The 22,691-nt window shown below is 42.1% G+C and overlaps 1 protein-coding gene across 1 annotated transcript in view; it reads right to left on the reverse strand.

The window, feature by feature from the left end:
* Positions 1-22,691, reverse strand: part of LOC124595851 (acyl-CoA Delta-9 desaturase) — a 179,931-nt gene that overhangs the window by 16,618 nt on the left and 140,622 nt on the right. Inside the window, exon 5 of the mRNA XM_047134758.1 lies at positions 12,252-12,437. Coding sequence (XP_046990714.1) covers positions 12,252-12,437 — 186 coding nt within the window. The remainder of the gene's footprint in view (positions 1-12,251; positions 12,438-22,691) is intronic.

The following is a 22,691-nucleotide window of genomic DNA, read 5'->3' on the forward strand; positions in this document are numbered from 1 at the left end:
ACTCCAAAAGAAATGCACACTATTTTTTTTAAAAAATCCATCTTTTATTCTACATGTTTGAAAGTTTTACAGTGTGTAGATACATCCTTTAGGAACAATATTTTCATTTCTCCACATAATTACCATCCCTCTCAACTGCCTTACGCCATCTTGGAACCAGCGCCTCTATAGCCGCAAGATAAAATTCTGGACCAATCTGTTGCAGCCACTGTTTGGCAGTGTGCACAAGGAAGTCATCATCTTCTAACCTTGTTCCACGAAGAGAGTCTTTCAGTTTTCCAAAGAGACGATAGTCACATGGAGCCAGGTTAGGACTGTAAGACGGGTGTTTTAGTATTGTCCATCCGAGTTTTGTGATCGCTTCCATGGTTTTTTGACTGACATGTGGCCGTGTGTTGTCGTGCAACAGCAAAACATCCTGCTTTTGCCGATGTGGTCGAACACGACTCAGTGGAGCTTGAAGTTTCTTCAGTGTCGTCGCATATGCATCAGAATTTATGGTGGTTCCACTTGGCATGATGTCCACAAGCAAGAGTCCTTCGGAATCGAAAAACACCGTAGCCAAAACTTTTCCAGCAGAAGGTGTGGTTTTTAATTTTTTTTTCTTGGGTCAATTTGCATGATACCACTCCATTGATTGCCTCTTCGTCTCTGGTGAAAAATGATGGAGCCGTGTCTCATCAACTGTCACAATTCTTCCAAGAAATTCATCTCCACCATTCTCGTACTGTTCCAAAAGTTCGCTGCATACCGTTTTTCTTGTTTCTTTGTGAACCACTGTCAACATCCTGGGAACCCACCTGGCACATTCCCTTTTTAACGCCAACACTTTCAGTATTCTGCAAACAGTTCCTTACCCTATCCCAACACAGCGTGACAATTCGTTCACTGTGATGCGTCTGTCAGCAGTCACCAATTCTTTAACTCTTTGCACATTGTCTGGAGTGTGTGCCGTACGAGGCCTGCCGCTGCAAGGACGATCCTCAATATTGCTATGCCCGCTTTCATCACGTAACCTGCTTGCCCACCGACTAACTGTACTGCGATCGACAGCAGCATCTCCATACACCCTTTTCAACCTCTTGTGGATGTTTCCCACTGTCTCGTTTTCACAGCACAGGAATTCTATGACAGCACATAGCTTCTGATGAACGTCAAGTGTAGCAGCCATCCTGAAGACGTGCTGTGATGGCGCCACTTACGGGAACAGGTTGAACTAAGTTTGAAAACAAGCAGGAAGGATGTATCTACACACTGTAAAACTTTCACACATGTAGAATGAAAACTGTATTTTTACTGAAATAGTGTGCATTTCTTTTGGAGTGACCCTTGTAACTCACTCACACCCACTAGTCCATCGCTGTAAGTCGCTCATACGCATCCACTCCCACTTGCCCATTCTCACTCAGTCATTCAGGCTTACTCATTATCATTATCTCTCTGTGTCTCACTAAATGTCACTGACTCCTGTCTCACAGTCACTCCCTCCTCCATTCTGTTCTGCTCCTACTGCCCCCTCTCACTGTCACTAACTCTGTCTTGCTCTCTCTTACTGCTGCTATCTCATTCGTTCTTATCCACTGCTGCTGTGTCTTCTCACTATCATCATATCTCTCTTCCTTCTTGTCATAGACTCTGTCTCTCATTAGCACTGGCTCTTATCCACGTCCACTCTCTCCTTCTCTTTATTCCTCTTCCATTGGCACTATCTCTGTCACTCTCTTCCTAGCACCGTTCCGTCACTGCCAATTATGTTACAATGCCATTGTGTCCCTCTCTTTCTCTAACACTGTCATTGTCCCCTACACTCTTTCTGTACCGCAACCACTGTCTACTATCTCTCAGTATTTATTACATTTCTGCCTCTTTCCTGCTCCTACTGTCTCCTTTCGCCTTGGCATGAGAAAGGGAGAATATATTCGCATGCCAAAATTTTGGGGGAAATTCTTACATGTGCTGAGGAAGATTGAATGAGGCAGCCGGTACCCCACCTTTCAGTCAGAGTCTTTCAAACAGGAGCATATTCCCTCCCATTGGAGCATCTTTCCACTGGTTCCCTTCTTTGACCCCCTTTCAGCAGGTCAAGTCACTCATATGAAAAGAACTTAATGATTAGTAAAATTTTGATATTTTACTCATATCTAAATGAAATAACATGCAACATAGTCACTGCCCCGCTGACAGACAGAAATCACGCGAAATGAAAGCAACTGTCAGAAGGACAAAGAGAGATTCTTTTAACGAATTTGAAAGCAATATTTTATCTGCAGATTCTAAAAATAACACCAAAAAATTTTGGTCGTATTCAAACATTCTGCGTGGTGTCTGTTTGTTCTAAGTCGTGTCTACCTACCACTTTCGCGCAACGACGCTCTGAGCGTGTTTTTTTAGGGAATTGACTAGTCTGAACCTGGGACCTGTTGCTGGTAAGGAGACGCCAGACCACACATGACATGCAGAGTTTAGAAGAGTTCAGTGAGACTAGCGATGATATAATCAAATACTTAATGATTTCAGCGTCAGCTCCACTGCACTCCCTGTAAAAGAATCTTAATACTAACTAAATTTAGTGGAAGGGGTTCAAGGCTTTCCTATTTTTAGTTAGCTGGTAAAATAACGTCGAAAAAACAGTTAAGTTTACCATTGCCAATTTTATTCTACTCACAAAACATTGTTTATAAATTGCACTATTGATAAAAGGAAATATTTTAATACAGGATGATAAAAACCAACTGTGTTCAACAAAAATGTGAACGAATATTCCCTGAATGGGTTTCCAAGTTTTTCAAGTTCTATAATGGATCGAAGGATGACCTATGCCATATCACATCTGTAATGTAGGTTTAAATTAAGTTTCACAAAAGAGAAAACTATCAAAATGGTCTACAGTGAACCTCAATCATCTTTAATTACTTATCTAGCTTGTCGTAAATTACAGTGGCTGATATGGCTTCTCAATAATTATATAACAGAAAAATCATAGCGTTTCAGATTTTTACTTCAAGTAGCAAATGTGGACACCATGAGATTTAATTGACGATCGACACTGGTATTACGTGAAAAGGGGATGTAACAGATGAGACTTCTGCAGCTCTGAGTGAGGCCTCATGCGCTCAAAAATGCGGCATCGCGTGTGTTCATTACCTTGTCGGTGTTCGTCAGGGGGCGGCGGGTGGCGCAGCTCCACACCTCGCCATCTCGGACGCAACACTCTCCTAACTTCTCCTTACTACAATTTTCCGAAGTTGGTTTTAGAAAAGCTATCTGGCTGTGTTTTCAACTGACCAATCAGGGTCTCAATGTTAACCTTAAGCTCCGCCTACAAAAATTCTGTCTATCCAATGAGAAACGTTATACTTTTCGTGGTGGGGCAATGTTTTTAACGTTTGCAACGTAACAGAGATGTGAAAAAGTCAAAGTTGCAGCTAGTGCGGCCCTTTTAGTGTTATCGTAAGATCTATACTGTTCTTCTGGAGGGCTCTATCTTTTAACATGGGCTGGGGGGGTGGTTTTGGCGGTCGGCTGGCGACGTGGGTGTCCGTCCCTTGTCGTAGGGCCTTCTAGCTTAACATGGTTCTGCTCTCTGCTTCTATTCTCGTTTCTCCCATCAGAAATGCGTCTGTTTCACGGTGGGAAGGTATGACATACATTTAGGCGTTCTTGTGTTAGTCTGTGGTATTTCATTTGCTCACTCATTAATCGTATTACTTTGGTTAATTTAATGTCAGGATTTATTCGGAACTATGTGACATACTGTCGGATTTGCTATCATGTCAGGGTTTTCATGGAAGGTGTTGGATTTGCCTGACACCTTACAGTATGTAAAATCTGTGAACGCTACAAATAATTGAATACCTTCTCTTGCTGACAGTATGGGCAATGTAACTGATGATGATAAAAAGAAGGCCGAAATTCTAAACCTAGCTTTCAAAAACTCGTTTGCTATAGAGGACTGCAACACCATTCCCCCTTTCAAATATCGAACAAACGAAAGGATGGCTGACATAGTGTTTAGTGTATCTGGGATTGTAAAACAGTTAAGATCCTTAGACGCCAGGAAGGCATCTGGCCAAGATGGTATCCCCGTAAGATTTTGTGTTGACTATGCTACAAATATAGCACCATTCTTATCTGTCATCTATCAGATATCATTGGAAAGGCGGAAGGTTCCACGGGACTTGAAGAAGGTCCAGGTCATAGTAATCTATAAAAAGGGTAGAAAATCGGATGCACATAATTACCGACCAATTTCACTGACATCGATTTGTTGTAGAAACATGGAACATATTATGTGTTCAGATATAATGACCTTTCTAGACTCTGAGAAGCTCATCTGCAGAAACCAGCACGGTTTTAGGAAACAGCGGTCATGCGAGACACAGCTGGCCCTCTTTGTGTATGATATACAACAGGCTCCAGACACCGGCTCCCAGGTTGATGCCATATTTCTCGACTTTCGAAAGGCGCTCGACTCAGTTTCGCACTGTCGCTTCCTACAAAAAGTGTGCGCTTAAGGTCTATCCGATAACATATGCGGTTGGATAGAAATTTTTGTAACAGACAGTGAGCAGTACATCGTCCTGAACGGGGTGACTTCAACAGAAACAAGCGTAACTTCAGGTGTGCCCCAGGGCGGCGTAATAGTTCCTCTGCTTTTTACGATTTACATAAACGATCCGGTTGATGGTACTGACAGCGGCCTTAGACTGTTTGCCGAAGATGCTGTAGTCTACAGGAAAGTAGTATCACACGAAAGTTGTGAACAAATCAATGAGCATTTGTAGAAAATAAATGCGTGGTGTAATGACTGGCAGTTATCTCTCAATATTAGTAAGTGTAACCTACTGCATATAACAAAGTGAAAATCCCTACTAATGTACGAGTACAAAATAAATGCCCAGTCCTTGGAAGTGGTAACGTCCGTCAAGAATCTGGGTGTGACTATTCGAAATGATCTCAAATGGAATGATCAGATTACACAAGTAACGGGTAAGGCGAACTATAGATTGCGGTTTATTGGTAGAATCCTGAAGCGATGCAGTCCTTCAACAAAGGAAATAGCTTACAATACGTTAGTTCGTCCAGTCTTAGAGTATTGTTCGTCTGTATGGGACCATTACCAGTTGGGTCAGATTCAAGTGGTTGAGAAGGTCCAAAGAAGAGCGGCAAGATTCGTGACTGGTACATTCAGCCATCGCGAGAGCGTTACAAATCTCATAGAAAGTTTGAAGTGGGACACACTTGCAGATAGACGGCGCACTAAACAGAAGGGGCTGCTCACTAAATTCCGAAATTCAATCTTCACCGAGGATGTAGAGCATATATTATTACCACCAAGTTTCAAATCGCGCAATGATCATGATTCAAAGATAAGGGAAATAAGAGCTGGTACTGAGGCGTTCAGACAGTCGTTTTTCCTTCGCGCGATCCGCGAGTGGAACAGAGGGGTGGGGGGGGGGGGGGGGGCGGGAAATATGACTTTGGCGTGAATTTTTGCCCTCCTCCACACACCGCTTGGTGGCTAGCGGAGTATATATGTAGATGTAGAACTTATTTTTACAACTCGGGTAGGATTTTACGAGCTAAAAAATTCCATATGTCCTTCAGTGCTACAACATGGAGTTCCCAGAACGCTCCTGATGATAATGGAGACACTTCACAGCATATTTCTCTGTGCTAAGTCAATTTATAAACTACGCTTTCGACTCACGTCGCATTTTTGGTGCGTATTTTACGTATACAATTAGGGTAACTTTGAACCTTTGTATCGCTAAAACAGAGAAATATATCGAGAAAATATTTAAGGTTGTTCGAGATCGGGATCTTAGGAATGTATCGTAAACATTTCAGACATTTGCTGTTCATAGCCATCTTGGAATCCGCGGCTCGGATTGGTACCCAGAAACCATGTTTTTCGGGATTTCTCTGGAGCCGCCCATGAACTAAATGTTGTCTCCATAAACCCCTTAAGACCCACCATAGGCCACCCGTGATGCAAAAAGAACCAGCCTATTTGCTTCATTTCCCTAAGCTGGAGGACGTGTGCAATATTTATAGTCTGTCCGTGTATCGCAGGATAGTTACAGCAAAAAGATCCTTCTGTTGCGTATAAAAATGGTCCCTAGCACAAGAGCTATAAGATACACTTGAGCCTACTTTTGTATCACCAATAGAACTCAAGGTATGAATCACAGGAAAATCACGTTTTCATGCGCGGCGTTTTGGAACGCGCGTCCCGATAGAGTCGCATTATCAAGGAACGAGTTACAGGAGAGCAGATGCAGGAATCCTGCATCGTCGTCTACAGTGGGCCGCTTGTCGCGACCACTGTAATTTACTTTGGCGTAAACTACTTTCAGTTCTACATCAAGAATGTTTCTAACTAAGCTTCAGTGCAAACCACTACAGCTAACCTCGTAGCTTCAAATGATGAAGTCATCCAAGCCCAAACGACTAATCACTTCCCGCATAATTCAAAACTGTCGTCTCTATATATTCTGCTAACGAATACATCAATGCGTCACTTAAAATCCTAAGTATATTTCAGTTCAGTACAACGTTCAAGAATTCTAGATTGGCCACGTACAGATAAGTACCCGACCTAATACAACTAGCACTGTTTTATCTTTTTCATGTGACAATCACAATCACTATGTTTACATATAGTTCCCAAAACCTGATTTCGTAAATCAGTTTCCCAATGCCGCTTCTGGTCGGTCGTGTTAACACTCCAATATCAATTCTGTGAATGCGGTTCTAGCTGCTTGATTTCCACGTTTTATAAATCAACGTATTTTATTTAAAACAAAAAATTCCTTGTTTCATGTAATACTGTCATCACGTATAATTTCTGAGATGAATGACGGTATTCAGACGTAAAAAGTTTGAGTCACGAATCACATCCTAGAATCTGCCTGATGTCTGTCGTCTTCCATACTGTAAGCACGCCATTTTATTTTCTTCTAGTAAACATTGAGTACTAACAGTTGTCTTTAACTTCTTAAATGTTTTTATTCATTTGAAATGATGCCATTATCCTTTACTAATGATATGTACAGCTTCTTTTAAATGTTTCAGCTCTAATTACGTTGGAAGAGACTGGTTTTGTGACGTGTCGGTTAGCGCGCCTATATGTGCTGGGTGCACGTGACAAAAGTCGAACCACGCAGTCTAAATTTTCTTTCAAGAAGTCCGATTAATGTTTTTATAATTTAATGCAAAATATTTTATCGCATTATACTTGACGTTATCACACTCCTCCGTCAGCAAATATACCTGCTAATCAACAAAGACTCTGAACCTGATGACTACGCAAGTAGGTAAAAAAGTAAGTCTTACTTAGCCATGAACTGGATATGACATTTAGAGTAGATTTTATATTGTGATATCTTTCCTTGTTCTACTCGAACTGTGGTCACAGTAATGTGTTTCGACTTCGACCAAATAGTTTTCGGAAGCGTTTCAATTCAAAATCCAGTTCCTCTTTTATTTCGTTGAGATAACATTACAACTTCCATAATCGAATTTCGCTGCCATTTAAATACACAACTGGTTTTGAAACGTGCTTGTGTTGTTAGGTTACATCTTGTTTTTAAAATTTTTTGGCTAATCTGGAGCCGGCCGCGGTGGCCGAGCGGTTCTAGGCACTCCGGAACTGCGCGACTGCTACGGTCGCAGGTTCGAATCGTGCCTCGGGCATGGATGTGTGTGATGTCCTTAGGTTAGTTAGGTTTAAGTAGTTCTAAGTTCTAGGGGACTGATGACCTCAGATGTTAAGTCCCATAGTGCTCAGAGCCATTTGAGCTAATCTGGAAGGAGTGACATTTTGTGCAGTTAAAGGGAAATAGAAATATTAAACTGAGCATGAAATTGCCTACCTCTGATACGTTTGATTGAAAAGAGACAGTCGTTGTGCCGACTAATCAGAAGCCGGAACAGCTGATTACCAGATGCCATTTTTTTAAAACAACTGACGCTCGAAAAACTGATCTTTGACCGGTCTAGAAAAACAGCTTCAGCCTTTAACATGCAAACACAACAGAAAATGGTTTTAGAATTTCGGTTTTCGTCTTCTGAAGTTGTGTCGCTTGTAAACGTAGTGATTGCGGAGACGCTGGTGCAAAGACTAGTGACAGGAGTTTTACCTCACCACCTCTCTTCCCCTGGCCGGCCAAATACTGGTAGTGAAAATTTTCTACCACCAAGAGTGGAACCGGCTTATCTCTGAGACGAGAGCCAGCGCACAAGCGGAGTTGGGTGGTACTTTTATACGCCGCGGGAAACCAACGGCGCCTGCGCCAAAAATCATCGTGCTGCCACCTAATGCAAAGTGAAAGTACAGCACGTCTGTGGTAAAGGCGCAAAAACGATAATTCGCTACCGAATATGTGTGTCGCAACATCCCGATCCTGCCAGTCGAGTCAAAGACCGTCGTTTTCTAATATCAGATAAAACGAGATTCCACAATTTACTTGAAGAGTAGCCTTTGTCTCCATTTACAAAAACATCGTCATTCTAATATCAGTTGATTCACTTAATACAGAGCCTCAACAGTGAGACACAGGAGCAACTACCAGTTTCTCGTCTTATATCACTCTGTGTCTCTCGGCGAGAGAGTGCCCCACTACCGCAGTTTTATTGGGTTGTAGAAATAGTGTGTGGTGACAATGTTCAACAAATCTGTTATGAACGGTGCGAACTGTCTGGTCAATATACGTTTTCCCACAATGGAAATGGATTTTGTAAATACGAGAGTTCCTTAATTCTAGGTTATCTTTAACCAAGCCAAAGCAAGCTCTAATCCTGGTTGGCGGACAAAACACACTTCTAGTGCTGCATATTCTTCATGTCCGTCCTATCTTTGTAGATACGCTCCCAGTATATGGTAGGAAAAGTGCCGATGTTCTCTCACAGAAGGAATACGTTCTGGCGAGATTTAGCACCTCACCTGAAGATGATGTTATGACCCGGCCGCAGAGCCGTTAAGAATATTATAAGGCTGCGTTCTTAACATCAGCCTACATTATTTGTCACAAAAGTTGTATGTCATTTTATTAAAGATATAAGTTTCGGCCAAGCAACATACCATCATCGGCTATAAAAGATACAACATGTGAAGACATCGTTATTTGCGATAGATATATATTTATCTTGTTTTTTTTTCTTTTTTTTTTCGTCTGTTCATATGTCTTTGATGTTGTAGAGCATTTTTCGTTTGTCCTGTAACATAGAGATAAAAGTTGTTTTCTAGATGTAATGCCGGCCGAAGTGGCCGTGCGGTTAAAGGCGCTGCAGTCTGGAACCGCAAGACCGCTACGGTCGCAGGTTCGAATCCTGCCTAGGGCATGGATGTTTGTGGTGTCCTTAGGTTAGTTAGGTTTAACTAGTTCAAAGGCCTAGGGGACTAATGACCTCAGCAGTTGAGTCCCATGGTGCTCAGAGCCATTTGAACCTAGATGTAATATGTAACTGGAAATTATTTCTTTTTTGTAAGTAGATAAATATGTTTAGAGTTTATTGATTGTGGAAAGCTTTAAATTTTTTTGTTTATCGTTTACTGTAATAAGTTTGGTAGAAAATAGTTGTGTAAAGATATATGTAATTTACTTTGATATTGTATAAACTGTGGGCGAGAGTATTGAGGGAGAGCAATATCGATAGTTGATCCAACAAAGCGGGTGTGTGTTTTTGGGTAGCTAGAGAGGCGGACACCTGTTTTACTGTGGGAGTCGTGACTTTTACGAGCTGTTGAAGATTGAGTTTAGTGGCAAGCGATGTACGTTCTTAATGACTGTTTTATACCAGGAAGTGATATGATAATAGTGAGTGTAGAAACTGGGATAAGTAAATACTGAGACTATGCCGTGAGACGAAGTAACTATGACAATGCAACCGGGAATGGACGGTATTGTAGCTCTGTGTCTGTGAATTGAACTGCGCTTGTTTTTTGACTGTTTTCGTACACTCAAGTACTGTGAACTTACGTATTTATTCGCGTTTCGATGAACTACCGGACGCCTATAATCAGTAACAGTCGTTCTGAACTTATGCGAACTGTCTATTGTGTGTGAGTACATTCCCGCCCATGACGGTTTTTCGTGATCGCGGCACTCATAATACGAATTGACTTTCTACAGAATTCGCGGTCGGCAAGTTTTATAAACTGTGTGTGGCATAAGTAAACTTAAATTGTTTGCGCCAGAAACATTACTACTGTGCACATACGGACATCTGTAACAACAGTTACATCGACCAGCCTGTGGCCTGCAAAACGCCACTGTAATCAGATTTGCAGCTTAATGAATACCACCGCCCGCCCGATTACGGGGAAAATCATCAGCTACAATCACACGACCGTGGGAACAGATCTCAGCGTTTCACCAGGACCACCCAGCTGACGTCGATATCGCGACCATCGTCACAACACACGAGATAAGATTTAAAAGCAGCGCTCTCCTCTCAAAGACTCAAAATTATTGCAAACAATTTCAATTTGTAATTTCTTTTCCTTTTGGCTGACATTCACATAACGTTTGTCTTCTTTAGAATAAAAGTGTTCTCCACGAAGTTGTGTGCTCTATGTAGACATTGTTGACTTTCATTAGCAGTAGCCACTTCCTTTTTAATTATTTCCACCTTTTTTAACATTTTAAATCCGCTGCCGCTGCATGTATATTTTTTATAACTTTTGGAGGGTATGTGTCTAAATTCGTGTGCTGTAACATTTACCAGAAGTATTGTAATGTTTTGCTACTTGGACAAGGGCGCCCGCCATAAATTTCTTAAACGTCGACCAATGACAGTGAAGCTCACCTGCTATTGATGCTAACATTCTATAGTGGGTTATTCAAAGGTGGGTAGCTGTCAAACCACACGGGTTGTGATTACTTTGAATGAGAGTCGTTCACTCAACTTTGGTATTCTTTTGTTTATTGATGTTAGAAGCAAATGATTTTTTCTCTTTTTTTTGTCAATGTCATTAAATCTTATTTAATATGGTTATTCTATGCTAAACTGGGATAGATGCACGGTCAGAAATTGTGTTGGGAAGTAAAATTTGGAGAAACGTCTACTCAGATTCGACTTGATTTTGACTGCATTAGTTAACACGGTACTTTTCGGGTATTTTGGCGATACTTAGTGACAGGGTAGAATCGCAGTCGTCACAGACATTAATTACAAGGCATGTGGGGGTGTATGGTTGAAGAGGCGAGCTACGGCACATAAAATTTTAGAAATTAAGCACTGACTGCAAACAATAGTGGGAAAAACGCTAGAAGCTTTGTATACAAGCGCGAGGGGCTACTTTAGAGATGATGGTGGAAATTAAGATGTAAGGTGAGTTTTATAATTTTTGAGGGGATATTCTCAGAAATGTTGGGTAGCGGGGAGGGGGGGGGGGGGGGGGGAGTGCTGGAGTGCTACAATGGGGAAGAGATGAATCACTGCTATAAAGGCATAAATGTTGAGGTGCGATAGGTCACACACGAAATGCAATTTTTTGCTTAGCCCATATCGTCTTTAATTAAGAGCCTTCTCTTTGACTCGTATCCACAAGACTTGTTTGATGTCAGTAGGATGATTAACATTTTGTAGACCAACCCGAGCGTAGTTTGGGCCACAATTATTCGCCAAAAAATCGCGCCCGAGTATAAGTGGGGCCGCGATTTCTTCGATGCGCGAGCCATCTGTCGCTCGAAAACTGAACTCACTGAGCATGAGAACACTGTACGGGCGTCTCGCTATGACTGGCGCTGCTTCTGTCGACTGAGTCTAGAATTATTTTGAAAGAAAAGTTAGCGAACCTAACAGCTGCTGTCGCGAGTGGCTGAGCACAAACACATAATGTTTTTTGAGCCAGCAAGAAATTTTGGAAGGTCAAACGGAAGAAATTTCTCGATAACTCACCTCGCACTTCTTTTAAGGATAATGCCGGACGCATCAAACCAGTCAGAAGACTTAAAAAAAAAAAAAAAAAAAAAAAAAATATTCTTCCTGGCATAATTATCTTAGAATTTGTGTTCTATCAAAGACCTAAAGTAGCTGTGAGAAACAAATCTTGAAGTCTGCTATTTTTTTTTAGTACTGGTATGTATTACTCTTCAGGATTCATCAGTTACATATGTGCCAGTAACGCTTAAAATAATGGCGTAAATGGCCGGTTCACTAGGCCCGATATTCATCTAAGCTGCCGGTCTCCAAAGTGTTAACAACATGTCAAGAGCGTGTGGTAAGAGGTAGGCAGGACTCACTTATTCTTGGCGGAGAGTGACCAGATCTGCTCGCCGCTGTTGATGAGGCCGGCGACGTGCCAGAGGATGGCGAGCCGCAGCATCACCGTGATGACGGCGGCGGGCAGCGGCACGTCCTCCCACACGAGCAGCGGCAGCCACAGCGGCAGCGCCACCCCCAGCAGCAGCGTCAGCGGCGCCCAGTACCTGCGCCGTCCCGTCCACAAACAACACTTCTCGTTTCACAGTCGCTATTCATACAGTTAGCTGTCTTCGCCTTTCAAGGCGTTTCATTGTGTAGATAAAGTACTCTCATAGAAAAACTCAAGTTTTATGGAGCTAATGGTTTTATGGAACAGCTGGTTTGAATAATTCTTTACAAACAGAATGCAAAATGTTATTCTGACTAATTCAGACAATATCGGAAAGGTAGATAATTTTAGTGACTAGGGGAGGGAGAAAAAAAGTCACAAAGGGAATACCACAGGGCTCAATTTTTTGTCCACTCCTATTCCCTACACATGGTGACCATTAGTAAAACCATCAAACTGCAGAGACGAATTCATGGTTGGAAATGGAGGAAAATAGGTCCTATGAACACGTGTCTGGAAATGGACGGTGTATGTGCGAGAACAACAAATCGTCCCGGAGCACAGTGCAAACTTGCATAGCATCCACATTACAATGAATGTTCAAAGTGACCTCCTTGAGATGCAATACAAGTGTTCGCAGGTCGCAACATGGATTGCCACGCTCTTTCGAATGCATGCAAGATCCATCACAATTTCAGAAGAATAGTGATGTCCATACCTACAACATTAGAGGGAAAAATGACATTTACTATCTTTTGTTGAAGCTGTCAGTGGTTCAGAAAGGAATGTAATATGCAGAAACAAAAATTTTTGATCATTTGCCCAATAACATAAAAATCTGACAGCTATTGAAGCAATTTTTAAAACTAATTTAAAATGATTTTTCCTGGACAGCTCCTCCTATTCCACTGACAAAGTTTCACATAAAAACTGGTAGCCATAAAAAAGGATAGTTGCATGAGTAGGATTAAAAATAGTAATGTGTTCATAAATGATAAAAGTATCCTGTAAACTGACTAGTTCCACATCCTTTCGACAAAAGTATCATTCAAATGATCTATGGAACATAACTAACTACAACTAACGTCGCGTATGACAAAAAGAATGCAGAACGTTCTGCTACATAATTATAAAAATGTAGACAGGGCAGATATTTCTCTATTTGGAGAAATTAGCAGAATGCCACGAGGTTCAATTCGAGCTCCACTACTGTTTCAACTGTACGAAAATGACCTTCCAGCAGATGCACAGCAAGCCTAATTAGTTTGCGCATTACTAAAGATTTATTGTCAATGTCAATAGACATCCAGCAGAAAATCACGTTGTAAATAAGAGGTTGAAGAAATTCACCAATACCACCATCTTCATCATCATCATCACTGTAATTATCGTAATCATGAAGGGCTGCCAGAGAGAAAGAAACATCGTCTAAGTATGAATATCAGCTGTAAGCCTTGTAACTTAGGTGGAGATGTACAGTGCAAGTCGCTCAGTCCATTAAAAGGTCACACGCATCGGAAAATTACTGATTTCACGCTCACTGATTACAAATTGGAGGTTAAAAGCGACGCACTCATGAACCGTTATTAAGCAAACAGCTCCGAATGTCGGATATAGAGGTCCTCATACATGAAGAAAGGTAGAGTTCCAGACAGAGAACAGTTCAAGACGCATTCGAGTTCCAGACAGCCTCGAATAAATAGGCCGTACCCTAGGTACGGGTGCAACGAAGACTTACCAGTGGAGAGGCCAGACTAACATGTAGTTACTGAGGAGGAGCAGCAGCCTTCCAATTAGTTGCAGAGGCAACATTCTGGATGATTAATCTTATATGGCATTGCAACATTATCCAACATGTTCTTGCTTGCTAATACGCATGGCTGAAAGCAAGGGGAAACTATCAGCTTTATATATGAAATATTGGTAAAATATTACGAGATTAAAATAACCTCTCGTTCACATCCTTGACGAGAGAGTAACCAAAATAATGTTATCAGGAAAAGCAAGACTGAGGTTCTGCGTGTCGGAGCATGGAATGTTAAATGTCTTATTCGTGGAGATCATTCAGAAAATATAAAAAGCAAAATCGGTAGGCTCAAGTTAGACATAGTGGTAGTTAATGAAGTATGGTGGTAGGAGAAACAGAACTTCTGGTCATGTGAGTACTGATTGATCAACATAAAATGAAACAGGGGAAATGCAGGAGAAAGTCTAGTAATGAATACGAATACAGGAATTCAGATGAGTTAATATTAATAGCATAGTAAACGCATTAACGTAGGAAAAGCAGACACAAAGTTAAACCTACTAAAATAATACAAGCTTATGTGTTTACTAACTTAGTAGATCACGAAGAGATTGAAAGAATGTATTATGAGATAAAACATATTATTCAGATAGTTAAGGGAGGCGATACTTTAATTGTAACAACTGACTTAATTCGACAATAGGCAAAGGAAGAGAAAACAATAGTAGATAGACATGGACTGGGGGAAAAGAATGAAAGAGGACATCGCCTGGTACAAATAATTTTGGACTGAGCACAATCTAATCACTTTAAATAGCTGATTTAAGAATCACGAAAGTAGGCTCTAAGTGGAAGAGACCTGGAGACACGGAAGGTTTCGAATAGATTGTATAATGATCAAACAGAGTTTTCGAAACCAAATTTTAAATTGAAAAACATTTCTAGTGGCAGATGGTGATAATTTATTGTTTATGAGCTTCAGATTAAAACGTAGTAAATTCCAGTAATATAGGAAAATAATGAGATGGAACCTGGATAAATTAATAGAACAAGAGATTACCGACATTTTAAAATGGAGTATTAGGTAACGATTGATTGAAACAGGGGAAAGATATACATTAGAAAATAAATTGCCTACTTTGAGGGGTGATATAGTTAAGGCAGCAGAGGATCAAATATGTAAACAGACAAAGCCCAGTAGAAATTCTTGGGTGACGCAAGAAGTACTAAATGTAATTAATGAAACGAGAGAACGGAAAAGGACAGCAAATGATGCCAGCAAAAGCGAATACAGATATCACAAAACTGAAAGTGACAGAAAGGGCACAACAGCAAATCAAGAATGGCTATAGGGGAAATGCAAAGCTATAGAAGCTTACATGACTAGGAGCAACATAGATGCCACCAACTGGAAAAATAAACAGACCTTCAGAGAAAAGAGAAGCAGCTTCATCAATATCAAGATCTCAGATGGCAAGCCAGTACTGCAGGGTGTTACAAAAAGGTACGGCCAAACTTTCAGGAAACATTCCTCACACAAAGAAAGAAAATATGTTATGTGGACATGTATCCGGAAACGCTTACTTTCCATGCTAGAGCTCATTTTATTACTTCTCTTCAAATCACATAAATCATGGAATGGAAACACACAGCAACAGAATGTACCTGCGTGACTTCAAACACTTTGTTACAGGAAATGTTCAAAATGTCCTCCGTTAGCGAGGATACATGCATCCACCCTCCGTCGCACGGAATCCCTGATGCGCTGATGCAGCCCTGGAGAATGGCGTATTGTACCACAGCCGCCCACAATACGAGCACGAAGAGTCTCTACATTTGGTACCGGGGTTGCGTAGACAAGAGCTTTCAAATGGCCCCATAAATGAAAGTCAAGAGGGTTGAGATCAGGAGAGCGTGGAGACCATGGAATTGGTCCGCCTCTACCAATCCATCGGTCACCGAATCTGTTTTTGAGAAGCGTACGAACACTTCGACTGAAATGTGCAGGAGCTCCATCGTGCATGAACCAGATGTTGTGTCGTACTTGTAAAGACACATGTTCTAGCAGCACAGGTAGAGTATCCCGAATGAAATCATGATACCGTGCTCCATTGAGCGTAGGTGTAAGAACATGGGGCCCAATCGAGACATCACCAACAATGCCTGCCCAAACGTTCACAGAAAATCTGTGTTGATGACGTGATTGCACAATTGCGTGCGGATTCTCGTCAGCCCACACATGTTGATTGTGAAAATTTACAATTGGATCACGTTGGAATGAAGCCTCATCCGTAAAGAGAACGTTTGCACTGAAATGAGGATTGACACATTGTTGGATGAACCATTCGCAGAAGTGTACCTGTGGAGGCCAATCCGCTGCTGATAGTGCCTGCACACGTTGTACATGGTACGGAAACAACTGATTCTCCCGTAGCACTCTCCATACAGTGACGTGGTCAACGTTACCTTGTACAGCAGCAACTTCTCTGATGCTGACATTAGGGTTATCGTCAACTGCACGAACAATTGCCTCGTCCATTGCAGGTGTGCTCGTCGTTCTAGGTCTTCCCCAGTAGCGAGTCATAGGCTGGAATGTTCCGTGCTCCCTAAGACACAGATCAATTGCTTAGAACGTCTTCCTGTCGGGACACCTTCGTTCTGGAAATCTGTCTCGATACAAACGTACCGCGCCACGGCTATTACTCCGTCCTAATCCGTACATCAAATGGGCATCTGCCAACTCCGCATTTGTAAACATTGCACTGACTGCAAAACCACGTTCGTGATGAACACTAACCTGTTGATGCTACTTACTGATGTGCTCGATGCTAGTACTGTAGAGCAATGAGTCGCATGTCAACACAAGCACCGAAGTCAACATTACCTTCCTTCAATTGGGCCAACTGGCGGTGAATCGAGGAAGTACAGTACATACTGACGAAACTAAAATGAACTCTAACATGGAAATTAAGCCTTTCCAGACACATGTCCACATAACATCTTTTCTTTATTTATGTGTGAGGAATGTTTCCTGAAAGTTTCGCCGTACCTTTTTGTAACACCCTGTATACAAAAAAGGGAAGGCTCAAAGGTGGAAGGAATACATCTATAAGAGCTGTTCACAGGAAACAAACTTGAAGATCATGTTATTGAGAGAGAAGAGGAAATACATGAAAATGAAACAGGAGATACGATACGGCGAGCAAATCTGACAGAACAGTACAAGATTAAAATCGAAATAAGCTCCCTGAAATTCCGCCAGAATTATTGAGGTTCATGGGAGAACATACCATAACAAAACAATTTCCTGGGTTATGCAGTATATTCCAAATTGCAAAGAAGGCAGGCGCCGACAGGTACGAATATTATGAACCATCAATTTAATAACTAAAACTTACAAATGATTTGACGATCAGCAGTTGTATGAAATATTGGCTCTGAGCACTATGGGACTTAACATCTGTAGTCATCAGTCCCCTAGAACTTAGAACTACTTAAACCTAACTAACCTAAGGACATCACACACATCCATGCCCGAGGCAGGATTCGAACCTGCGACCGTAGCAGTCACGCGGATCCGGACTGAGCGCCTAGAACCGCTAGACCACCACGGCCGGCTATGAAATATTATTCCAAATTATTCGCTGAATGCGAATTCCATGACATCAGATACAATGGGTACAGATGTATTACCCAATTGTGACATACGAGAATTTGTACCAAATTGGGACTATAGGCGAGATTTCCAACTTACGAGAAGTGGTCGCCTTAACCATTTCGGCTGGCCTTGCACGCTTCCCAGCCAAATCCTAACCTCCATACGTCACTGTGAACTTCCTTATATCGTAGTCTAATGTACGTCTCTCTTTAAGCTCGTGCCGGCCATGCGGTTCTAAGCGCTACAGTCTGGAACCGAGCGACCGCTATGGTCGCAGGTTCGGCCATGGATGTGTGTGACGTTCTTAGGTTAGTTAGGTTTAATTAGTTCTGAGTTCTAGGCGACTGATGACCTCAGAAGTTAAGTCGCATAGTTCTCAGAGCCATTTGAACCATTTTTAAGCTCGCAACATTACTTGACTCCCGCTCAGGGAGAACGACACCACCACAAGGAATCAAGACCATTCTTTTCGTAGTATGCCCCGACTCGGCTTACGATACATATTTTTGACAGTCAGTCATGACATACGCATTCAGCGAATAATTTGGTATAACACAGGGTTGAAACTTCCTGGCAGATTAAAACCGTGTGCCGGACCGAGACTCGAAATCAGGACCTTTGCCTTTCACTGGCGGTAGAGCACTTGCCCGCGAAAGGCAAAGGTCCTGAGTTCGAGTCTTGGTTCGGCACACAATTTTAATCCACCAGGAAGTTTGATATCAGCGCACACTCCGCTGCAGAGCGAACATTTCATCCTGATAATACAGGACTAATCAAAAATATGTTGACACTGAAATGGACATAACACGTAGAGAGCAGAAATAATTTATTGAAATATATTGTACCATGTATTATATCGTTTTTTTAGCTGTCGCACAACTGATCATTGTAACGTCTTCAATCTCTTCTGTTTTTAGTTGCACAGTAGCTGAACGAATTACACTCGAGAAAAGATTTGCAGCAAGATTGGTGGAAGTGTACGGTTCACTGACTCTTGTCCATGAAAACGTTAGAATGCGATCTTCACATGAACCACCAAGCCATTGAACAGTGTATCGCATCTACAAGAAGTTTGTGGATGCTGAATCCGTAGCTAACAACTATCGTGGCAATGCAGGACGTCTAAGAACAGGAAGATGTGAGCAAAACATCGCTGTCGCACAAGAAGCAGTGCTGCAGAGTCTTTCGCTGCATTTTGGGAACAGGAATTCCTCAATAAACATTTTGGCGCATCTTGGAACACGACCCTGGGATGAGACCATGCCACATCCAAGTCACCCAGCTTTAACAATGGCGCAGAAACGTAAGCGAGTGGTATGCTGTCAAATTTTAGCTGAAATTACGAATATCCAGAAAGATATTCTGAATGTAATGGCATTCAGCGATGAAGCTACTTTTCACACAAGTGGACTTGTGAACCGACATAACACGATTTTCTGGACCACCGAAAACCCACGAGTCATCCGGAAGTATGAACGTGACTCCCCCAAAGTGAATTTTTGGTGCGCTGTGACCGCCGCTGGAGTAATTGGACCCTACTTTTTTTTGATACACCAACAATAACTTCAGACGTCTACTTTCAGATGTTGCAGCAGTACATCATTGATGAGCTAGGTCTAGAAATTTCCAACACAATGGCGCTCCATCGCACTAGGCCCGTACTGTTAGAGACTATCTCAATGCTACGTTTCTTGGACGATGGACTGGTTGTGATGGACCATTGTATTGGCCTCCACAATCTCCTTTCTTAAAGCCCTGTGATTTCTGGTTATGAGACTTGGTAAAGGAGCGCGTTTGCTGCAGGAAAGTTCGCGTCATCAGTGACCTAAAGAACCGTATATTGGGTTTGATATTATCAGTTCCCAGTGAAATGTGTGTACTGGTTTTAAATGCTGCTGTTAATCGTTGGTTTTTACGTGCTGAATGCGATGGCGAACAGGTTGAGTTCGCAAGTATTTAACACTTGCAGCGTATCATCTAACACATTCGATGTGTTTCGTTTTTACATGTGTATAAAGTTAATAAATTGTTTGTGGCATATGTGAATTAACATAATTTTGACTAGCCCTGTATTTCATACAGCTGCTGATCTTCAAATCACATGCAAGTATCGTAAGACGAGACGGAGTGCACAAGATAAACGTGGTCTCGATTCCTTGTGGTGGTGTCATTCTTCCTAAGCGGAAATCAAGTAATGTTGCGAACTTAAAGGGAGACGTAGATAAGACTACGATATAAGGAAGTGAACAGTGAGATACGGAGGTTTGCACCAGGCTGGAAAGCATGCATGGATAGCCGAAATGTTTAAGGCAACCATTTGCGATAAGTCGTAAATTTGGGCTTGAGTCCCGGTCCGGCACAAATTCTCGTATGTAACAGTTGGGCAATACCCATTGCAGCTGACGTTATGAAATTCGCATTGAGCAAATAATTTGGGATAATAAGTAGTAGTTGTAAAATACAGACACGAATTATTTACAGATGAATGGAAAGACTGATACGATAAAACCTCACGGAAAATTGATTTGGGTTTCAAGGAAGTTTTGGAAAATACGAGGCAATACCGAATCTAAGTTTGTAGCATTTGTAGATTTAGGATAATCTTTATACAATGTTGACTCGAATACACTCTTCCAAATTCGGAAGGTAGCAGAGAAGAAACGCTGAGAGCTAATGGTTGTCTACTACCTGTACAGAAACCATGCTACCGTTAAAATAAGAGTCTAAGTACAGTAAAGAGAAGCAATAGCTGATATGGGATTGAGGCACTGTTGTCTATCCCCGATATTATTCAATTTGTGAATTGAGCAAGCAGTAAGGAAACAAAGGAGAAATTTGGAAAGCCAATTCAAGTTCAGGGGGGAAGAAATAAAAACTTTGAGGTTTCCTGATGACATTATAATTGTTTCACAGATTGCAAAGGGCTTGGCAGAGAAATTAAACGGAACAGAAGGCATTTTGCAAATGATTAAGACGAACATCGACAGAAGTACAACAAGGGTAATGGAATATAGTTGAGTTAAATCAGCCGATGCTGAGGGTATTGGTTTAGGAAGTGAGACACTAAAAGTAATAGAGCAGTTTGGTATTTGGGTAGTAAAGTAGTAGATCAGTTTGGTATTTTGGTAGTAAAATAAATTACGATGGCTGAAATAAAGAGGCTATAAAATACAGAATGACAACAGCAAGGACAGCGGTTTTGAAGAAGAGAAATGTACACTACTGGCCATTAAAATTGCTACACCACGAAGATGACGTGCTACAGACGCGAAATTTAACCTATGGCAAGAAGATGCTGAGATATGCAAATGATTAACTTTTCAGAGAATTCACACAAGGTTGGCGCCGGTGGCGACACCTACAACGTGCTGACATGAGAAAAGTTTCCAACCGATTTCTCATATACAAACAGCAGTTGATCGGCGTTGCCCGGTGAAACGTTGTCGTGATGCCTCGTGTAAGGAGGAGAAATGCGTACCATCACGTCTCCGACTTTGATAAAGGTCGGATTGTAGCCTATCGCGATTGCGGTTTATCGTATCGCGACATTGCTGCTCGCGTTGGTCGACATCCAATGACAGTTAGCAGAATATGGAATTGGTGGGTTCAGGAGTGTAATACGGAACGCCGTGCTGGATCCCAACGGCCTCGTATCACTAGCAGTCGAGATGATAGGCATCGTATCCGCAAGGCTGTAACGGATCGTGCAGCCACGTCTCGATCCCTGAGTCAACAGATGGGGACGTTTGGAAGACAACAACCATCTGCACGAACAGTTCGACGACGTTTGCAGCAGCATGGACTATCAGCTCGGAGACCATGGCTGCGGTTATCCTTGACGCTGCATCACGGACAGGAGCGCCTGCGATGGTGTACTCAACGACGAACCTGGGTGCACGAATGGCAAAACGTCATTTTTTCGGATGAATCCAGGTTCTGTTTACAGCATCATGATGGTCGTATCCGTGTTCGGCGACATCGCGGTGGATGCACATTGGAAGCGTGTATTCGTCATCGCCATACTGGCGTATCTCCCGGCGTGATGGTATGGGGTGCCATTGGTTACACGTCTCGGTCACCTCTTGTTCGCATTGACGGCACTTTGCACAGTGGACGTTACATTTCAGATGTGTTACGACGCGTGGCTCCACCCTTCATTCGATTCCTGCGAAACCCTACATTTCAGCAAGATAATGCACGGCCACATGTTGCAGGTCCTGTACGGGCCTTTCTGGATACAGAAAAAGTTCGACTGGTGCCATGGCCAGCACATTCGCCAGCTCTCTGACGAACTGAAAGCGTCTGGTCAATCGTGGCCGAGCAACTGGCTCGTCACAATAAGCCAGTCACTACTCTTGATGAACTGTGGTATCGTGTTGAAGCTGCATGGGCAGCTAGCTGTACCTGTACACGCCATCCAAGCTGTGTCTGACTCAATGCCCAGGCGTATCAAGGCCGTTATTACGGCCAAGGTGGTTGTTCTGGGTACTGATTTCTCAGGATCTATGCACCCAAATTGCGTGAAAATGTAATCACATGTCAGTTCTAGTATAATATATTTGTCCAATGAATACCCTTTTATCATCTGCATTTCTTCTTGGTGTAGCGATTTTAATGGCCAGTAGTGTGTTAACATCGAATATAAATTTAAGTGGTCGAAAGTAATTTGTGGAGGTATTTCTCTGGAGTGTAGCCTCGTACGGAAGTAAAATATAGATAGTTAACAGTTAAGACAAGAAGATAATATAGTGTTACAGAAGAATGCTGAAGATTAGATGGATAGAATGACTAAATGAGGAGGAGGTTCTGTACAGAATTGGGGAGCAAAGTAACTTATGACACATCTTGGCGAAATGAAGGGATCAGTTGATATAGACACATTCCGAGGCTTCAAGGAGTCACCAGTTTGGTAATGGAAGAAATTTGGGGGTGGGGGTGGAGTAAGAATTGTAGAGGGAGAGCAA

This window comes from Schistocerca americana, chromosome 2, assembly GCF_021461395.2.
Source record: "Schistocerca americana isolate TAMUIC-IGC-003095 chromosome 2, iqSchAmer2.1, whole genome shotgun sequence".
Classification (NCBI taxonomy): domain Eukaryota; kingdom Metazoa; phylum Arthropoda; class Insecta; order Orthoptera; family Acrididae; genus Schistocerca; species Schistocerca americana.